The 22,333-nt window shown below is 39.5% G+C and overlaps 2 protein-coding genes and 1 long non-coding RNA gene across 6 annotated transcripts in view; all 3 read right to left on the minus strand.

Annotated features, from left to right (window-relative positions):
- Positions 1-741: 741 nt before the first annotated feature.
- Positions 742-1,005, minus strand: LOC143744658 (uncharacterized). Its single transcript, XR_013205870.1, has 2 exons — positions 879-1,005; positions 742-840 (listed from the first exon to the last, which is right to left on the minus strand). It is a non-coding gene; the product is annotated as an uncharacterized LOC143744658 (long non-coding RNA).
- A 5,274-nt stretch (positions 1,006-6,279) lies between these two features.
- LOC143744746 (mRNA decay activator protein ZFP36L2-B-like) lies at positions 6,280-9,578 on the minus strand. Its single transcript, XM_077236382.1, has 2 exons — positions 9,290-9,578; positions 6,280-9,095 (listed from the first exon to the last, which is right to left on the minus strand). The coding sequence occupies exons 1-2, from the start codon at positions 9,380-9,382 to the stop codon at positions 7,932-7,934; spliced, it is 1,257 nt and encodes a 418-aa protein (XP_077092497.1). The 5' UTR covers positions 9,383-9,578; the 3' UTR covers positions 6,280-7,931.
- Positions 9,579-10,325: 747 nt separating this feature from the next.
- Positions 10,326-22,333, minus strand: part of thada (THADA armadillo repeat containing) — a 123,806-nt gene continuing 111,798 nt past the window's right edge. For 2 of the 4 annotated variants that reach the window (XM_077236380.1, XM_077236378.1), the window contains exons 35-38: positions 21,310-21,469; positions 21,109-21,231; positions 12,789-12,958; positions 10,326-11,408 (exon numbers count right to left, since the gene is read on the minus strand). In XM_077236380.1, the coding sequence (XP_077092495.1) occupies positions 11,109-11,408; positions 12,789-12,958; positions 21,109-21,231; positions 21,310-21,469 (753 nt within the window). In that variant the 3' untranslated portion in view covers positions 10,326-11,108. Of the gene's footprint in view, positions 11,409-12,788; positions 12,959-19,605; positions 19,734-21,108; positions 21,232-21,309; positions 21,470-22,333 lie in introns of those variants that run through there. The other 2 variants (XM_077236379.1, XM_077236381.1) reach the window with 2 other exon arrangements.

Genomic DNA, 22,333 nt, shown 5'->3' on the forward strand with positions numbered 1-22,333 from the left:
TCTCAGCGGTATGTAGGTTTTTTCCTAAAAGCAGCTGAGCGCGCCTTCGCCTCCCTGAACTTCCCTAGCCCCGCCTCCACGGCGGGGCCAAAGAGTTCAGAGGGCGAAACCGACGAATCGAGGAGAAAGGCCTTCTCTTTCTCCTCAACGTCGGCCAGGTTTAACCAAAGCTGTCTCTCCGTGGCCACCATCGCCCGACTGATCGTGGCAGCAGTTTGTTTGGTGGCCCGGAGCGCAAGAGCCGTGGTTCGGCGCGGCTCAGTACTGCCTTAGGGGACAACCCTGCCCCCTGGTCGAGATCCTGCAGCAGGTCGGCCCGGTATGCCTGCAGCACCGCCATGGTGTGCAGGGAAGCACCAGCCTGAACTGCTGCCGTGTATGCTCTGCCATTCAAACGCGCTGTTGTCTTTAGCGGTTTGGATGGCAGAGTTGGAGCTCTCAGTGTCGACGCCTGCCCAGACACGAGATAGTTTGCAAACGACTCGTCAAATGGGCGGCATCGACACATACCCATGCTCTGCGATCCCATCAACATCAGCGAAATTAACCCGCTGATGTCAGTGAATACGGGCAGAGCATGGGCTCTTCCATGCCCTCTCGATCTCCGTGTGAAGATCAGGAAGGAATGGAAGGCTCCCTGAGCTGGTGGTGTATGGCCGGGGAGAAACCGATCGCCGAGCCTACCGCGAGCGGTCTCTCCTCTAGCGCGTTGACATGGCAGCTACAGCCCCACAACATCCACCAGACCTGCATACACGGGGCAGGGTGGCTGAGAGGGTTCAGGATCTACCTGATTATAAACCTCCTCAGCCATCTCCTGCTCGTCCTGAAGAGCAGCAACTGCAGGAAACCGTCGGTGAAAAATCCTCGTCATCGACCTGCAGTTCGCCCTCGTCAGCCGTCGAATCATCTGAGAGGTTTACAGCACTCTCAAGATGATCGACGAGCTCTATCTGGAAGCCCATGATGCAAGTCGCCGCTCTGCCTCGGCACGAGCGGGACCATGAGAACCAGACATTGAACCCCCTTCACTCGAGAAGAGGGCCAGACGAGAGCGAGCGTTTTAAGAGAAAAACGCTCACAGTTCACACAGAGGATTCCCTCGAGAATCTCCCGTGCGCGCTCTTCTCCCAGGCAAGAAAAGCACACTCGTGTGCTGTACATTTAATTTTCTTACCGTTTCATTGAATAGCGTTTTCAAACAGACAGTCCCTGAAGACGATGAGATGGTTTGTCATGTTTGCAAGGCGCCCCTTTATACTTCCAGGTCGCACGTTAATCATTCACGCTAATGATTCACGGGCTGTCGCCGGTCAATATGATTGACGTGATTTGATAGTGATTTCAGACACCTGTCACGCCTGAGGCGTTCCCCCATAGCGTCGTTGACGTATTGTTGAGTTCCCTTCGAAAGGGAACAATGACAAATTTCAAAATATTGATAGGGTAAGCTAATCAACACTGGACCGTGTCTTGTGCAGAAATCATCTCAGGATGAAGCAGGTCTACAGGGTGCCATTTGAATGCAATTCAGAAAGAGTCAAAGAATTGCGATATAATTATGTGCAAGTGAGTCCCACAATTGATGCATACTCTCAACATTGTATACAGTAAATTATACATATTTCAATATTGTAATCATAATGATTGTGCTTCACAATAGTGACAACTCCATGTCTATTTCTGATATTGTCATGTGTGTTTCAGAGAGTCCTTGAGCTAGAGGTGGCTGCAGTGGAGCACCAGTTCATCTTCATTGATGAGGTTGGGTTCAACCTCACAAAGAGACGAAAGAGGGGAAGGAATATCATCGGCCAGCGTGCCATTGTTGAAGTCCCTGGCCAGCGCGGAGGGAACATCACAATGTGTGCAGCAATTACCCACCACGGCGTCATCCATCACCACGCTACTCTTGGCCCCTACAACACCGCCCATCTGATCACATTCCTGGACACCCTACACAACACACTCATTCCACCAGATCAGGTAGATGGCCCAGAGCAGCTCAGGTACGTTGTCATTTGGGACAACGTAAGTTTCCACAGGGCTGCTCTGGTTCGTAATTGGTTCACTGCCCACCCACGCTTATTAGTTGTTTATCTCCCTCCATATTCTCCATTCCTCAATCCTATTGAGAAATTTTTTTCTGCCTGGAGATGGAAAGTGTATGACCGTAATCCACAAACGCGTATACCTCTTCTCCAAGCTATGGAGGACGCATGTGGAGATATAGCAGCTGATGCTTTTCATGGCTGGAATCGCCATGCTAGTTGATATTTCCCCTGCTGCTTGGCCAGGGAAAACATTGCTTGTGCTGTGGCCAGACCGCAACAGAAGAGAGGATGCAGCATAGTTTTTTGTTAGTTTTTTTTTTTTTACTGTAACTGTGTACAGTAAATTCTTCTGTTGTTTTGTATGTAGTGTATGTGCAACTTTGTGTTGGTTGGGAATGGGATGAACAGTACATTGTTTTTGTGGGGAAAATAAAATATATTTGTTAGTGTGTATTTGTGTGTTCTGAGTATAAAAACAATATTCTCTAATATTTTACAACACAGTTATGTATGTACTGTCTGTAGTAAGTGTAACACTGAACAAAAAAAAAGGCCTAAATCATTATGATGAATGGAGAAGTGTTTTCCATTCATCATAGTGTTTTACATTGAGCACATCAGTGTTCAAATGGTTCTTATTAATGTCTATTCATATGATGGTTTGTGTGTGTCATTTGAAAACAAAATACCATTTTGAGAAGAAATAACATTGTTTTGAATGTAAAGTTTCATTTTGCAGGAGAATTGAGGGGTTTTGCCAATTGTGTGTGTGTTTTTTGATTTGTGTGTAGAGTTCTGAGAATATGAGGCATTCTTTCAGAAAATGTGTGTAAACAATCGAGAAAAACTGTAATATTTTATTATATATATTAGTATACTTTTAAACTGCAAGTGGATACTACAAGTGCACATTCAATTTAATTAAGCACACTTCTATGGTCTTCATGATATTTAATAAACTCGCCAGGGGAATGTGTATAACTCTGTGCATGACAAATGTTCTAATTTCGGCCTGACAATCACGAAGTTAATAATAATAAAAAAGTTATTAATTTAAAACATAACATTAATAATGAAACCTTAACAATCTAACTGGGACTACGTTAATATAAACAGTAGGCTACATATATTCATATCTTTCTGACTGTCCATTTGAAACGCAAATAAAGGTTCCTGGAGGTCTTAGTGCACAAGAAGCATTGCATAAAAAATAAAATAAATAAATAAATAAATAAATATACAGTATATTCCAAACTGCATATTAGGTCTATTTTGGAGCCCCATTCCCAGTTTTCCATAGTCTGTTTGTCTCGACCTCAGCAGGAACATCTTGACCAGCACTCAAGACAATGACAAAGACAATGAGAAGTCATGGGGAAGTCTGGCCAAACAACAAAGGAGCTTTCCGGTTGAAGGGGAATTACTGGATCAAACTCATTTTGGGCATACACTTAAGTAACACTTTATTTTCGATGGTCCACTTTAGATATTATGATAAATACAGTATAAGTAACTTTGCAACTAGATGTTAACTAACAGTCATTAGAGTATTAGTGTACAGTCTGCTTAATATCTGGGACTAGGCCTTGTCTGTGAAACATTTAAAATCATAATTTTTGCTAAATTATATTTTATATTTTACAATATCATATCGTAAATGATATTGTACAATCATTGTTTTTGATAAATACTTAAAAGTACTGTATTTGTCTTTTAAAATAAATCTATATTATGTTATATAAATCAGTGACATTTACATGTTAAGTGGCTTCAGTGTCCAAACTCCATTTGGAGCCACTTTATGAGTTTTCGATGTTTAGGTTTTTTTGTTTTTTTTATTGGCATGAATAACCTGGTTCATCTTCTTTCCTTAATCCCAGGCTTTTTTTAGACCAGTTCATTAAAGTGAACAACATAACTGATAGAGCTACACCCATATAATTGAATCACAGTTCAGGGAGCAATCTGAGTAATTATCTAGCACAAAGGAGTGTATATACACACATCTTCACCATCATTATTGGCAACGGTAATGCGTACACAGCTCACATTCACATGAGCATGAACAACTTTAAGAGCAGCATGTGATATATGGCGGTTATATTATGGCATATAATTCTCTGAGGTGATGTGTCCAGTTTCAGAAAACTGAGAGGTGAATAACTCAAGCAGAGATACACACTCTACTGGACTTATTCTACCCTTTATGGATGTTGTCTTTGCTAGTCCTCCGTCTGCTGGCCTGTAACCAATGACCTCCCGGACATGACGAGTAAATATTTGCAATTTTGTGAAATAGTGAAGGGTCATGGACAAACTGCACCTTTCATGCAAAGGCAGCAGGATTTCCCTGAAGGTTTTTTTTTTTCTTGTGGGGATTTTTAATTTCAATTAATTGTTACTTTGCAAAGCAAATATTTTGAAAACTAAAGGCTGTTTGGAATGAAATATCAGTGTAGCAATAAATTCTAAGCAGCATATGCTGACCTCATCGCATTGCATGTTCAGTAATTGGTGTCCAGTCATCGTTTTGGAACTAATAACAAATATTTTATATTATGTAATTTGATCTTGTGTTTTTAAAACAATGCTTTTCATTCATCACACAGGAAATGACAAATCAAATTGAGAACAGCTCATTGTAAGATCAGAACAATTTTAAGGTTTTCAGTTTAAAGAATTTTGAAGGTTTTAAGGCCATGCACCTGATAGACAGACAGACAGACAGACAGACAGACAGACAGAAGGATTGATAGATATATAGATAGATGGATGGGTAGACATGTACATACTGTATATACATACACAGACAGACAGACAGATCACAGATAGATAGATAGATAGATAGATAGATAGATAGATAGATAGATAGATAGATAGATAGATAGATAGATAGATAGATAGATAGATAGATAGATAGATAGATAGATAGATAGATAGATCGATAGATAGGTAGATGGATGGGTAGATAGATATGTAGATATATAGATGCAGTCAGAAAATGTAGTCTCATAATAATAATAAAATGTTTAAATATAATATCAATAAGCCCTTTTGTTTGCATGAGATCAGTGTTTTTATGAATCCGGCACTCCCTCATTCTCCAACTTTTCCTGTTAAACACACTGAGACACAAATAGAAACTTTCAGAATGCCTGACTGACTAAACCAATAAAGATGACAAAACCAGCAGGAGAGAGGCTGGAAATGGGAGGAACTGGGTCTTTCCTGCAACAATCAGAAGTCAGAGCATTTCCTGTCATTGTAGGAACTCCAGCGCATTTAGCACTCTGACACACAAACATACACACTCAACCATCTGCATTCACACATATAAGACAAAGCGTATGGATTTACAACTCTGAGGTGAGGCACTTTCACGACACACATTCCTGACCGACGACTGGAGAAACAGATCACGGCCCATTTGGCACTAATCAACTCGCTCTGGGTTTTGATAAATATTGGGTTTGATCATAAAATCAATAGTGAAACTTTATAAATATTTGCCCACTGTTATCTTTCTTCATTTATATATGAATTCAGTGGTGGTGATAGCTTTTATCAGATACCATAGTCACTGCAGTGCTTCAAAACACTGGCAAAAACAAACAGCATTGAATGACTAAACCAAATCAAGGTCGCATGAATGCCCTGCAATGTCTGTTGTGTACTACAGAAACCAACCTGAGCTACATCTAAGACTGCATGAGTGTGTGTCATGGTCATTTATGAATGGTGAGCAATGTGTGAATGGCACCATACTAAATCTTCTCAGCCTTTTTTTTATGAAGGAACAGTCATATTCTTCTATTTTATTTAAGGAAACACTGTGTTATGCAAATGCTATCAAAAAAACAAAGAAAGAAAACATGTCATGATTCATGTATTGTTTGAAATATGCATTGAGCAAGCTTTGACACTGCATACACATGAGTTCAGACTTAGCCATGGAGAACAAAACTACTAGGTTGGGAAAGCCATATAACTCCTCTCTCTGGCAGCAAAGCATGCAGACAGAATGCAGACCACTGCAGTCAGACTCAACCTCAACATGCAGAAGCTGTCAGGGTTCATGCGAGTCAGGAGAGAGATTGTTTTCAGGGAAAAACTAGAATAGAAAAGGCTCGAGTGAGCTTTAAGAGCTAATACACAAGTATGACTTGCAAAAGAGCTCCAATTTTTCAATGAAAAGCACATGGACTACAATCCAACATTTAAAAAATTTTTTTTTCAAAATCATTTTATTGGGAGAACTACAAAAAAAATGTACAGTATAAAGTTAACAGTCTCACACGCAATTTGTAGTGAACTGACTCCCCGATAACAAACGTTACAAATCCTGTTGTGTTTGTCTTTCCCCCCCCCCATTACATTCAAAAAGCTTTACTTCTGATAAAGTAGTCAAAAAAAGGTACATAGTGCGAATCCCCTGTACCTACTATGTACAAACTAAAATGTGTTCAAACTCTTCCCCGTCCAGCAAGTTTGGAAGATTCAGACCATTACCATATCATAGGAAAGCAAGAGAACAAACAAAAAGGCAAAACAATGCAAGGAACAGGGAGTAATAGAAAGGAAAATACAACTCAGATTGTTACTCTAAGCCTCTATTCCTCTCCGTCGATAAGTGGTAACAACCTTCCAAGAAATTTAAATTACAAACTACATTCATTTCCTCTTGTTGCAAAACAATAACATGTATGAAAATACTTTATTTGGTTAATCATAAGGCAATGTAAAATTGTGAATCCCCACAGGCACTAGGCAGTAATACTGGGGCACTTGACTGCTACATTCTCATGCACGTGGCTTCCGTGCGTTTTACATATACGTGTATATATATATATATATAAAAATAAAAGAGGACAAAATACTTTTTGGTTAACCGATGTACTTGGGATCTTTGAAATCTGCTTTCTATGAAAATCTAAGGCGTTTGGACGGTCCTCTGCCAAATACAGTTTATACATTCTAAAGACATCTAAAAAGGGACACGTCTAATAATTCTCCAAAACAATCAAAAAACCCTACTAAAAAGTAACATCCCAACAAACAGCAAAAATCACACAAACTTTTTTTAATGAACGTAAACAAAATTAATGAAATAAATATCACATACAATCTCTTAAATTAAGATTTTTTTTACTCATTTACAATAAAATAAAGTAAAGTTACAAAAAAAGAGACCAAACAAATATATATATATATATATATTACTGTGAAAAGAACATACACTCCACTTTATGCAGATTAATAATGGCGATCTTAATTTAAACATAGAAGAATATCTATCTATTGCTTCATCATACTCGATAAATACAGTATGCACACAATTAACAATGTAGCCTATACTTTTCACAAGATAAAATAAATAAGTTAAATAGGTTATAGCCAGTTATGCACTGCTATGTAATCGCACAAATCAGCTAAAAAAGGGATATATTCTACCATCAGCAGTGATTTCGCAACAAACCAAACGAGTTTCAAACTGCACAAACCAACCAAACCACTGGGTGGCGCCGCGAAACTGGATACACTTTTGGAATGGAAGTACATACTTTGAAAACTAGCATACTTTGTGTCAAGGCATATTCTTGGCAAGATAGAAGGAAAATATGAAACCGCTCTGTCGTTCACGTTCAAAAAAGTCTTTTGTACAAATCTGGAAAGTAGCTGGTCCAAAAAGACCAAGAGAATGCAACAAACTGCACCGGTGGAATGCCATCAAGCAGTTCAAATAGACGAATATCATGTCAAGATTCTGACAAACAAATCCATCTCCCTCGATATTAAAGTCTATTGCTGAATTGCATACAGTTATCTAACGGGAGGATCGCGAGAGAAAACGAATCCAAAATTCACTATAAAAGTGAATTAATCATCGGAAATCGACAGCCTGCTGAAGATTGGCAAACGTTTCCCGCCGTCCAGACTGGGAGACTCGGAGCCGCTGAGGCTTCCGGAGGAGCTGAGTGAGCCGCTAGCGTAGCTCTCCCGGTCCGATATGCTGTCCGGCGGGCTGGGGGGCGAGTCGAACACCGGCGACTCCGACAGGCGGTGGAGGGACTGCAAGTGGCCGAGGCCGTCGCCCATGTTGACCTGCATGTTCCCATAGTAACCGTTGTGCGTGTGCACGGCCAGCGGCGCAAACAGGGTTTTGAGGTCTTGGTCAGGGAAAGAGAAGGCACTGTTGCCAAGGCAACGATTTGACGAGAGAACGTCTTCGTAGAAGTTAGTGGTGCAGGAGGAACCATTGGAAGATGGTGGTGGGGGAGTGCGGGACGTGGGGCTTTCGAGAAGGGGCGAGTCGAGTTCGTGGTGGTGGTGGCGGCTGGAGAAACCCGAGAAACTAAGGCTGTGGTGGAGTTTCGGTCGGTCCCTGAAAGATCCCGCCGCCTGCTGTTGGTGCTGCTGCCTGTAGCCGCACACCGACTCCCCCCTGGCGGGCTTGGTGGACTCTCCCTGCATACTGTTGGCGTTGGTCGGTGCTGGTCTGCGTTCGTCGGCATTATGTATGAAGTGGCAGCGCGGGCCGTACGGACAGAAGCCGATGGTGTGGAAAGTGCGACAAGGCTCGGTTTTGTACTTTGGGTGGCGAGACAGGCTTCTTAGCTCGTGGTAGCCGTGCGCGAACTGGCACTTTTCGCCGTATTTGCACACGCCGTTTTCCTCGAATGGTCTGCAGAGCTCCGTCTTGTAGCGGGTGGAGTTGATCTGCGAGCCCGGTTTCTGCTGCAGGATTTGCAGCTGCTGCTGGCCGCCGCGCTCACAGCTCTCGCTGCTGTAGGCTCGGTCGCGAAACTTGTTCTCCTTATTCATTATGGCGTTCTCCTTCATGTTGCTGTAAGAGCTGGCGGGGCACTTGTTGCCGTTCGTCATGGACTCCATGTTGCTGGTGGAGTTTCGACGGAAGAATCCTGACGCGTACAAGTTGCAGTTGTTGGCGCAACTGCTGGAGGTTGTTACCGGGGCCCCGACGGCTTTCTTATCCAGCATGCTGTTAATGTGAATGGCGTTCATGTTGAGGCTCTTCTCTTGCTGTGCAGAGAGGTAGAAAGAGAAACAGTTAAAAATCAATGCATAGTAGTTGCAAAACTATTTATGTATAAGTTTCCCGTTTCAGTCATGCATTAAGTTCTTTATACAGGTAAAACTTATCGAAACGTCTTAAAGTCACAGCAGAGATATGATACAAGTAGTTGTGGGTTAAATTAGCAAAGTAACGTTGTAACCTTGTACAGCATGTCGATGTCGTAGAAAGCGGATAGGATGGTTGCAGACATTTCTATTTCTTCGGAAGAAGATAGTCTCAGATGATCTCTCATTTGCGGACCGACCTGGATCCTTAGGAGGATGCAAATGTTTTAGTTTGCCACTGGCTCCGGGTTTGTGCAAGAGATACGGAATTTAAAATGCTAGTCTCAGAAGTTATCTGAAACTCAGAAAAGGAAGGCTTAGTTCCTAGTTGCGTGTTTTGTTGTTAATGTCTTCTCCCCCCGTGCATTGCCGAGCCAGAACAGTAGAGTCTGCTTCACTGTCCCGCAAATATAAGCTCGTGGTCAGCGCGTAAAGAGGAGGAGCTCTCAAACTTACTGTGAAAGTTGCATCAAAGTTACGCCCTGCTTTTCAAGTGTCGCCGGGACTCAGATCTCATTGGTCGATCTCTGCACCCCTCGTGCAGTGCACACACCGTTTTACAGCCCTACTCAGACACAGCACAACCTACAAGGTTATTTTTATTCATGGTTTTAAGGTTTAGTGGTGTATTTTAAAACCAGAAAATAAATACTCAAATATAATACTCAAATATAATATATACACACTACCATAGCAAATGAAGTTTGTAATAAAAGTTAATATATATATTGCATTTAGTAAAGCACAGGACCACAGTTTAAAATTACATAACTGTTTTAATAGTTTGCTCATCAATTTGTTCTTATTAATAAATTTATTTTTGTATTGTTTTTTGCATTATATAAAAAAAAGTATTGCATGTAATTTGTAACTGGGAAATATGAATGGAAGTGTCTTAGAAGGATATCCAGTCACACGAACAATATTGTTGACTTTGTTGACGCCTGCAGACTGGTCGCTCTGATATCAGGAAATGTTTAGTAGGATTGCATAATCTAGGCCGAGAGGCCAAACTTTGAAGCTGTGCCAGATCTGATGCACGGAGTGAGAAACCATGACGATTATCTGCACGTGACAAAGTTTTCCCCTGCTCATTTCTTTCTCTGTATAAACAAATATACATACAGTTGGTTATTTATGCATTATTTTTGCGTTGTGTCCTTTATTTAAACAGAAAATGCACATAATAAGAACCTTTTACTAGGCTGCTTCGTAACACTGAAAATCAAATCACTCCAAGAAATAAGTTAATAAAAACTTTACAATACTGCCCCCGAACGGGCTCAATGCTTATAGTCGTTTAGAAAGGTTTGGTCGCCACCTACAGGCGAAAATATAATAGTAAAAAATATAATTCACTTCACAGTGCATGCTGTGCTTTTCCTCCTCCAGTTTCCATTGCATATCTCTGCAGTACTATTATAGAATTTAAATTCCATTGTCACGGTTTCAGCAAAGCATGTCTATGAAAAACCCTCCTGATCCTGGTGAGGGGAATGGTATACGTGATTTTACCCACCCCATGTGTGGGAGGAATAGGCTGCTGACATTCCTAAAATATTACATAATTTTACAGTAAAAAAGGGAACATTGCAACTGCAGGTCCCTGAAGACAGCCAGACTGTTGTGTTCTATTGCATCACATAACACAGTAATCTAGTTTCATAACATGCACAATTCATTTTAGTAAAAAAAAGTTGTCCATTGAATTCAACAGTTTGCTCAAATACCACAATGTGTGAAAATGTGACATTGAAAAGACAGCAGAGGAAAGTAAAACCTCATTCAAATAAGCATAATAAACTATTTAAATAAATAAAAAATAGTGGTCATGCCTGCATGCAAACCGGAGAGCAACTGTGAGATTAAAATAGATTCCTAATACACAACCCCTGTGTTATGTATATTTCATAGTCATCCAAGTGTTTCTAGCAGACTCTGAGCGAGTGATGTTCTCTCTTTCAGCAGTGTTGTCTTGCAATACACAATGGTGGCTGAGAACTGGAACAGTGCAGGGAGGGCTTTCATTGAGCTCTGAGCAGTGAGGAAATTGCTGTTTGCAATAGCTGACAGTCGGTCCAGCTCGGTGGCTTTTACGCCAGGTGAATATGCCACTCTTAAGAGCGCAGAGAGGTGTCCGTGCAACATCCGTACCCACAACAAAGGCTCTGCCCACAGGTTAAGATCTCCCTTCTCAAAGAGGAACTCTTCATCCTGGATAAAGAAGAAAATTAGAACAACCTTCATTTTTAAACTAGATGTTCTCAAGACAATGTGAGCAGGGTTTGCATGTGCACCAGTTGGCACCAAAAAGCCAGGGCTTGCTATGCAGTTGCTAAGGTGTTCTCTGTATGGTGTTCTGGGTAATATCTAGGGTGTCAATAAATAAAAGCGTAGTAGCGGAAGTCCTGGTGAAAAGCCACATGCCTGCTCATAAATAAATTGTTTTATATTTTTTCCAGTCTTTTTTAATTCAATTTTCACTCACAATGCTTCATGGGATTGTAGTTCTTTCCCTCATTACAGCTGTTAAGTAGTGTCTTGTACATTGGTCTTTTTGTCCCATTTTTCAAATACCTTTCTACTTAGGGTACATTTACACGACAAAGATATGCTTAAAACGGATACGTTTTTCCCTTGAGTTTTTCCCATAAAGACGACACCATTGACAAAACGATCCCCAGTCAAACAGATCCGCGCAAACGACTAAAACCCCTGTATTCTGCTACCAGGTCATTAGATGGCAATGAAACACTATAGAAGAGCACCGTCCTTCGAATGAGACGTTAAACCGAGATCTTGACTCTCTGTGGTCACAAAGAATCCCAGGATGTCTTTCGAAAGGTTAGGGGTGTAACCTCGGCCTAATTTGCCCTGTGGCCTCTATCCATCATGGCCTCATAATCATCCCTATATATATATATATATATATATATATATATATAAATACTAATTGGGTTCATCACTGTCTCCTCTCCACCAATAAGCTGGTGTGTGTGGTGGCCGTTCTGGCGCAAAATCGCTGCCGTCACATCATCCAGGTGGTTACGTTTTTGTTGCTTACACAGAGACCATTTTCAAAAGTTTGCGTTTTCAGGCACCCAAACGATGTTGTTGTGTAAATGAACGGCCAAAATGCATAAAAAGTTTTTAGTAGAATACGGTGTCGTGTAAATAGCCCCTTAGAATCAAAATTTGTAATGTTGTGAATCATCTTATAGCTGGTTGGTTTGGCTCATGGCCTACAACTATTTAACAAAGACTTTAAACATCCCTATGGGAAAAATTTACAGGAAAAATACTTCTGGAATCAATGCCATTGAAAAAGTGATTCTAAACATTCAAACTAAAAATGGCAGCCGTCTTTCTTATGTTAAAAATAAAGTGGATAGGCCCATCAATATAAGTCTATAGTATTTTCTGAGTTTTTTAATTTTTTAGGTTCCATTCTTGTCAATAATGGATTGCATAATGTTGTGTCCTGATTCCGACACGAATGGGGGAGTCATGTGCCGAAGGTTAAAAAGAAGCTAAACATGAGCAATATAGTGATCCGTTGAAAAATTACACAAAAACAGGAAAAGTGCTCCTTACCAAATCTGGTGATTCCGCACAATTTGTGTCCAATTGTTCTTCTCCCAGGAGCCATTCTATCAAGTTCACCACACCAGCAGCAACATGGTCCCACATCTGGAAGAGCTGGCACAAAAAACCCACCCCCATCTCCAGGGCAACCGGAGGAGAGACGGCACCCGCGGCAACACCTAGAAATGTGGCAGAACATAGAAGTCAAAAGTCAGACAGATTTTCCCTGAGCAACACAGGATTCAGCAAAATGAATGATTCTGGAACACATGTATGGAAAAATTGAAATAAATCAATTTAATGAGCAACGTCAATCTTAGTCTGGTTTCTTTAGTCTCCAAAGCATTACTGGGTTCATGCAGTGGAGGTGGTGCCTTGCCACAATGAAATCTGCTCCCAATCTGAGATTTGCCAGAGCGTTGGATGTAAAGCAACAGCCTGAGATTGATGCCTCGCTCTCTTTTTGTTCTCTAGACAGCGCGTTTCCATCTTCCTCTGGCATGAAACCCATTTGAGAGAAACAAAACTATAACTCACAGGCAAAACGTGCATATTGGAAACCACAACGTGCCATATGTGCACAGGCATTCAAGGTCATTTCTGACTCAATGATCTGGGAAGTTGAATCTAAGAATAGATTTAGACTTAAGATAAGGGAAGTGAGAAAACACAAGTATACTGAGCCCATCCAGGACTGCAGTCGACCTCCCTTTGGCTTTAACGACCCCAGTTGTTCAAGCTTCAAACCAGTAATGGGAGGAATATAATACAGAAAACTCCGGTTTCCCTCTATTGTCCCCCTTCCCCACCAGAAGATGACATGCAATTTACTTGGGTGACTTCAAAAGTCACCAGGAATTGCAAGTCAAAACCAAAAGAAAGAGCAAAGCAACACTTGTAAGGCTGCCCACCCACCCCTCCCCCAACAGAACTCTAGGAAAACACCTTCTGCACAAGAGTGAGCGGATCGGCTTTCCAATGCAACCTTAAGTAGAGTGCCATGAGCTGACATTACGAGAACATGGAAAGATATTGATTGTGTAGACTCAGAGGATGACATGGTCCTTTCTCTAAGTGATGTGTTGGGACGCCCCATCACTTGCTTTACCGGAGTCTGATGTCAGAGGTGATTTTCATGCATATAGGCTTTGGTGCTGGATGCCTTCCAGGGCCGAACAAACCGACACCCAGACATTAAGAAACAATAGGAAACTCAAGCTCTTTCCATTCCTTTTTTCTGTGGTTTAGCACTTCAAAAACATGATTTCTCAATCTCTTCAGTGCTTACTCAACAGGATGTTCTCTTCGTATCTGTGAAAGCGAGTGTTATTTTTCTTTAGGATCTCCTCAAATGTGTTAATTTGGATTTTGAGAACAATTTGTATAAGATACAGTTCCTTTAAATTCAAAATTGTAAAAAACAAATTGTACCTTTGGAGGTACAACAGCTTCTGAATCTCAATATCTTTGTCCATTTATCCTTAAAAGGTTCATATTTATCTATTAAGGTACATATTACCATATGGTACTAATAAGCATGTTTTAGGGGTAGATAAGGTGCAAAGTTGTCCTTTAAGGGAACTACTGCAGTGACAAGCTGTTGTACCTCTAATGGTAAAGTTTTATATCCTTTTTTTCCCCTGACAAATGTATGCAGCAATATGTTTAAGGCCTTGCTGGACTTAATGGTATAAGTTCACCCAAAAAAGAAAATGTAGTCATCATTTACTCACCCTTATGTCGTTTCACACCTGTATTTTCTGAGGACATTTTGAAGAATGTAGGTAACCAAACGTAATGTTTTGGTGAGCATTAACTTCCATTCTATGGACATAAAACGACTGAGACATTTTTCAAAATATCTTCATTTGTGTTCCACAGAAGAACAGTAAGTGCTACAGGTTGAAAACACAAGGGTGAGAAAATTACAGAATTTTAATTTCTCCGAACAATCCCTTTTACTTAACGTGAAGAAGCTTCTAGATATTGGCTGTAGATGTAACAGCAGAAATGTTTGTGAGGTGTTTCAGGGCAGTTCGCCCAGCCGGTTTGTGTCTAGGCGCACACAGTTGTGCTGAGATTCCACAAGGAAGAGGAGGGCAGTTTCATTCCCGTAATCGATCTGTGGGAGTCGTGGAACTGGAACTAATTAAAAAACTTTCTGAATAATGAGAGCAAGAAGAGCTTTAGTGTGTGGCAAATCTGGGATGTGAGTAAGCGCAGCTGGGCGAGTGTCGGGTATCCGGCGTTAGGGAAGGAGGGGTGGCGGGCGAGCGAGCGGGAAGATGGCCTGGATGAATAACACCACAACCTCTCTAACTCCTTATTTACATCTGGTTCTAGCCTACCCATAATGCAACTGGGGTCTCATAGTGGGTGAATTTCTTTCTTCACTGGAACACAAGATATTATTTTCTGAAGAATATTATGGCTGCTCTTTTCCATATAAAGATGGTAAATCAGGATGGGTGCTGTCCAGCTGTCAAAAAAAAAAACATTATTAAAGTACCATAAAAGTATCCATTTGACAACATCAGAAGCCATATGGTAGTCTTTTCTGTTTTACAGAATAAAGTCATACAGGGATGGAAAGACACAAGGCTTTCTATTAATTTTAATTAAGATTCTATATACATATCTCATCAACGTAAATCAAGTGTTACATTGATAAAAAAAAGAGCTTGAAACCATGTAGAGATTTCAGTGCATGTGGGAATGACCACATGTGCATCCGTGCATGCTCTCTCACACACATCCTAGCATATTTGGACACACACCCAGAACAAGGTGCAAGAAGTCTGTGGGCAGGAAGCATTGGTGTGGGCGAGAGTGGTGTCAAGGTGCAAAAACACACACACTTTTACAGCTCTAACTTCCTTCAGAGATCTATGAGAACCAAAGAATTAGAGGAGGCCCTTACCCAAACAAACACATGCAAAAAATACCATACGTACAAACTACAGACAGACAAGACTGACAAGACAAGAAAAATCATCTTCACCAAGTATATTCTAAACATAAGGGTTCTTTAATAATGTAATTATTTAAATCACTAACAACTTTGCACAAATATAATGGTATTAATAAAAATAATAACAATAATAGTGCAGTGCCGCTTACTTTCATGATTATAGCTCTGTCTGGATATTCAGCAGGCCATCAATATCAGGTGTAGCTCTGGAGACAGATATCATCTGACACATTTATGCCAAAACTGAAATGTCTGCTAGAGATCTTTAGTGTCCTTTACATCAACCTAACCTGTCTAACAGGAGTGTTACAGTATCACTCAGGTGTCTGCTGGTTAAAAGGCCTGGCACACAGTCACATGACTCTAAGACTGATGGAAAAGGACTCTGTAACACATGTGGTGCCTCACAATGCTTAGAATTCTTCCTGTGTCAATAGACTGTGATTGACCATTTTAAGTGGCCTTGGCTCAGCAAGCATTTTCCAATCATTTTATCTATAAGATTAGTAAAATTCTTCAAGAAAGATTTAGTAATCCATCCATCCATAGATTTTACTTCCAGCACATGTTGGTTAAGTTCTATCTACAAGCAAGGGCCAATATGACTAAACTATTACTGCCACAGACCTCTGCTTTAATGATTGAGCTCCCTTGCGCTACATTTGGACACTTATGCCGAGTTCAGACTACACGATTTTAGCCCCGATTTTGGCTCGCCGACAGGTTTTGAGAAATCGCAGACAAATGCCCGAAATCACAGGCAAATCGGTGCTCGTTCACGCGACTGACAATCACGCAGTGTGAATGAGCAAAGACTCGATCTGAGAGAATCGCCGACGAGTCACCAACGCCCGTGAGATATTTGGCATGCTAAATATCTAGACCTGTCGGCGATTCACAATCCTGCTGTGTGAAAAGTGTTCTGACTGAAAACTACATCGGCGATGACCGACAGCCAATGAGAGAGCAAGATACAGGACAGCAGGATGTTCAGGGAGGAGTTCTAGACCAGAATATCAGTATTTTAATAGATAGGCCTATATTTACAATTATATCAAACAGAAACAAAGCACAGTTGCATGACCAGCAGCAACAGCATGACATTTGTAAAATTATTTATTTACCCCCAACTCTCTTTGCAAAACACAGTCCTTGCTCCCCTCGTCTTCCCAACCATTTCCTCCTGCATAAACTGTTTATTTTTCTCATTTTCGCTGCAAATCAGCGCACAGACAATTTGGATCGCAATCTTCTTGTAGGCTATCATTTTTAATTACAAATTCAGTGTCGCGCGAGAACTCCGGTCTCACGCACGCGTGATCTTCCATTATTTCCTTATCACTTCTCGCGTTTGTTTGGTTGTAAAACGTAGTTTGCGGACCAGGGAGAAGTTGTCGGCGATTCTTTCTTTTGTAAAGTCATGCAGTGTGAAACCTCCTGTCGCTGATCCATCGTGCAGTGTGAACACACCAGCAACTGAATGTTACCCCAGATAGTCACGCAGTGTGAAAACAACAGTGGCACAATTATTTTGAAAATCATGCAGACTGAACTCGGCATTACTGGTTTAATGGATGAATGGATCCACGGATCAGTACAGACCTCTTCTTGTAATCCATTACATGAATGGCTAAGGGGCATCTACTGCTAAAGACATTGCACGGACAACGCTGGAGTTAGACATGAGCTGCCAATGGTGAGAACGTCCTCAAAATGAAACCAGATGGCCAAGAACAATACCAACTGGAGTAATGCGAGCAACAAATGTTTAAGGCTTTTCAAAACAGTTGAAATTATGTTGTACTTGGATATTACATGGGGGGAAAATCGTTGCAATTTACATGTAATATAATAGTAATATCACTTCATATTTAAATATGGCAAGGTAAAATGATTCGCTAGTGTAAAAAAAATAGCATTCACATTATGCTGACAAAAATACATCAAGGCAACATAATTAATGGTTCGGTTTAGGGATTCAAACAAACCCTTAACGCTAAGCATTTAACTTTGCTGCGCAGCACATGCAGTTTGAACTTCAGACATAAATGATGCCTCAAATCCAGAGGCTTGTTGAGTAAGGGTGTATTATTACTTCTACGCGCATGGTCAGAATGTAATTTTTATCTGGAAGATGAAAAAATTGGTAAAAAGTCCCTTACTTGCACTGTAGCTTTTCTGACTTGGGCCAGTAAGCAACACCCTAACAACCACCCAGTCACCCTAGAAACCACACATCAACAAGCTGGCAACCAAACACAAAAACCTAGCACTGTTGGTTGAAAAAATATTTACACATGTTCCAGGCTACATCTCTGTAACTGAGGTGAAAGCAAACCGGTCCCTAAAAAAAGCTGTCAAACGAGAGAAACTCGCTGAGCATTTCAGGAACAGTAATTGCATTTAAAATTCTTGAACACTTCGAGTTCATCCCCGTGAGAATAATGATCCTATTCCCTCTTAATGCTGTTATCAGATGTACCTCTAACCCTCCTAAAAGCCTCATCAAGTGAGCCTTGTCAAGGGGTTCTGATTTCCAACCTAATTTGTATTGAGATACCAGAGGAATAAAAGTGTTTAATTTGGTTTCGTGTACTGCACAAAGACTTCACTGTGACGGCGAGGATAAAAAGGGCCAAGTACAAAGCAGAAATGTGATTACAATGAGAGATCATGTTCGAGTTACTTGTATATATATGTATATATATATATATATATATATATATATATATATATATATATATATATATATGTGTATATGTATATATAATAAACTGCTTCCTCTTTCTCAGTCGAGTTTTTTTCTAATACTAGAAAAGTGTTAATAAATAAAAAAATAAATTGGGGTTTGTAAGATTTTTTTTTTTTACACAAAATACAGTAAGAAAAAATATTGTGAAATAGTATCACAATTCAAAATAACTTTTCTATTTTAATACATTTTAAAATGTAATTTATTATTCAAATATGATATGGTACACATGAAACATTTCTTTTTATCAACGTTAAAATGCTCTGCTGAATATTTTTTTTCTGGATTATTTGATTAATAGAGTTCAAAAGAACACGATTCATTCGACAATAGACATCTTTTGTAACATTATAAATGTCTTTTGATCATTTTTATGTGTGAAATTTGCTTAAAAAATATTAATAAAAAAAATCTTTCCCCAAACTTTTCATTTACATTTAATATAAAGTAACATTATACAATATTTACCGTATAGGTAATGAGTATTTATTTTCCCAAAATATTTAAACCACATTTTGCAGTTCACTTGTTTTTGTGAATATGTCAGGGATATTGTACAGTCAAACAGTCATCAAAAGCAAAATAAACCCTAATATATTGTGATAATGACTTGCTGACTACTGTTGAGATGATCATTATGTAATTTAAGTGTACAGTTTAAAAGTCCATAAACAAAAACATTATCAGAATTCAATGATCGACCAATCAGAATCAAGTGTTCCAAAGAGCCGTGTAATATGAGGTCATAAAACCTGCATGCATAACAGTTTTAGATCTTATTTAGATCAATTACAGCAGCTGTCACTATTTGAAAGTTCATGTCAAACGAGTAACATATTGTGGGTTGGAAACAAGAGAAGACACAAAGGATTGTTGGAAATGGCTTTCTCAGACTCTTCCCCCAACATGCTCATTTTTCTTGCCCATGTGAAGCAGGATATCAGCGCGTCACGGAATGTGGTAATGATGTGGTTTTGATGTGACTGATTTATGGGACGAAGGTGCTGTTCCTCTCTGCATCGCTGACCCACACACCTCCATTTCAAAGGCGCAGGGCTGCCATTCACCGCCTCTCCTCCACACCTCTCCTCTGTCACTCCATCGTAAACACTGACCTCCCCCCATCCCTCCAAAACACTCCCCTTCAAGCAATCTTCATCTGATCCCATTGAGTGAGTGTTGTTGTATTTGTCCTGTGTAGGCCATGTTTCCATTGATTTGAATCAATGGTCTGGGTTCAATACAAGTTAAGCACAGAATGTACAGCCTTAGTTAAAAAAAGCAGCAGCAAAATCATATGTACAGTAATGTACTTACAATGGTATAAATCGTTCTTTAAATGGTGAAAGTACTTTGAGGCACTTTTGGTCATGTGTTAGTTAATCCTGTAAACGAGTTTGTCTTATGCAAACAGTCCTAAACATTGAACATTACTTTTTTAGGTTATCAAGATATTTGATCATACTAGTTTCATGCTAACACATATGTTTAAGTCTTGTGGATATACTTCTGAAACAGAGTGCATTTTAATGCTTATTGCCTATTTTGGTGTACTTCTATGTGAGGGAGTTACTGTAACCATATATTTTTTAAAAGATTGTCTGTAGCAGGGTTTTCCAAACTGGGGTTCAAAAATTTAAATAAATAAATAAATAAATGGTTACAATTTATTTCGCAGAGTCCTTTTTACAGTGTGACTACATTTAAGTATTGAGTAATATTAATTAACATGTACTTACTATATAGTTAAAGATGGGGCTTGTTATAACAGCAAATTATGCATAATTACATGCAACTAACCCTCAACCAAATCCTAATCCTACCCTAACCCTATAGTAAGTACATGTAGTTGCTTAATATTACTTAGTACTTAAATATATAATTACACTGTAACAATGACACCTTAAAATAAAGTGTAACCCTTTATTTTAAGGTGTCTTTGTTACACTGTAATTATACATTTAAGTACTGAGTAATATAAAGTAACCGCATGTACTGTACTTACTATAGGGTTAGGATTAGGGTTTGTTGCATGTAATTATGCATACTTTAGTGTTATAACTACTATGTAACATGTAACAAGGGCTCTGCAAAATAAACTGTTACTAAATAAATCAACAAATCCAATCACAATAAAACGCTTAAATGAAATGAAATATTTTTTGTTTATCTGTATGTCATATGACCATTAACCAACACCAGAGAACATGTGAATGTGTTAAATTATTTATATATTTAATGGTAGCCATTATGTTTTTTATTGTTTTTATTTTATTTTAAAGAGACATGAACAAAAACAGAGTGTTCCAGGCAGAGAAAAGAGGTTAAAAGAGTGTGTACAGTGTGAGAAAAATTATGTTTTTTGAACTTTAAATCATATAAATGTGTTCTAGCAGACCCCGAAAATAAAATTATGAACTTGTAAAATAGCATAATACGGGCACTTTCATTTAAAAACTCAGGAGATACTTGAAGTAAATATTTTTACTTAAGTCAAAGGGGTTTGGCTGACAAAACAGCTAGGAAACCAATCAGTACTGCTGATAAGGCTTAACTTGCACTGAACCCAGAACATCCCTTTAATATGAGTGTATGTCTGTGTGTACCTGTGTTGTGCAAATGGGTTGGTATGTAGCAGGTGAAGTCAGCCGCCCCGTCCCTGACGTCCTGATCTTCGTCCTGTAATAATGTAAACAGACACTTCCATAGCGCCACAGTGTGTGTGATACCTATAAAAAACAAACACACACTGTAAGCTTCAGTTTAGATTCCTGCATTCTTGTTCTTGTCCACAGATGTACCCTCACCCAGAGGTAAAGCTGACGCCGTCAGTAAGGTGGGGACGGCCTTCACCAGCACCTCAGCTGACATGAGTTTGACTTCTGCAGGTTGTTGTTCTTCACAGCTTTGCAGGACCAGCACCCCCCATCTGCTCAGACAGACCACTGCAGCCTCACTGAGGTCCTGCTTTTTAACACAACCACATTACTGAAGGAAGATCAGCCATAACGCACAACTAAGTTGTTACTGTGGTGATACCACAGTACAGTGACATGGTAATGCCTTGGTACTTTGATGTATATCATATCAATGCATTGACAAAGATACACAAGATACTTCAAGGTGATTCATCTGATCAAAATCGGTACAATCTTTTCTTTTTTTATTAGTTTTACTTTTTTGAGCTTTTTTTTGCACTGATGCCAAACTTATCATTCATTTGTATATATGTATCCATTTAAATGTTGTTTATATGATGCAAAATATAATAACACATTTGGTTAATACATAAACATTTTTGAATTGAATTTCCAACAAACTAACTTTATCATGATATATATTGTTACTGTGATATGAGATTGTTCTTTGACTATATACACGTTTTTGAAAGAAGTCTCTTATGCTCACCAAGGCTGCATTTATTTGATCAAAAACAAAAAAAAACAACAAGTAAAAACAGTAATATTGTGACATTCTCAAAAAATTTGCATATTGTGATAAAGTTCATTATTTTCCATAATGTAGTGATAAAAATTAAACTTTCATATATTTTAGATTCATTGCACACCAACTGAAATATTTCAGGTCTTTTATTGTTTTAATACTGATGATTTTGGAATACAGCTCATGAAAACCCAAAATTCCTATCTCAAAAAATTAGCATATCATGAAAAGGGTCTCTAAACGAGCTATTAACCTAATCATCTGAATCAACTAATTAACTCTAAACACCTGCAAAAGACTCCTGAGGCTTTTGAAAACTCCTAGCCTGTTTCATTACTCAAAATCGCAATCATGGGTAAGACTGCCGACCTGTCTGCTGTCCAGAAG

This window comes from Siphateles boraxobius, unplaced genomic scaffold (assembly GCF_051911475.1).
Source record: "Siphateles boraxobius isolate OS27281-9 unplaced genomic scaffold, OSU_SipBor_1 20, whole genome shotgun sequence".
Taxonomy (NCBI): domain Eukaryota; kingdom Metazoa; phylum Chordata; class Actinopteri; order Cypriniformes; family Leuciscidae; genus Siphateles; species Siphateles boraxobius.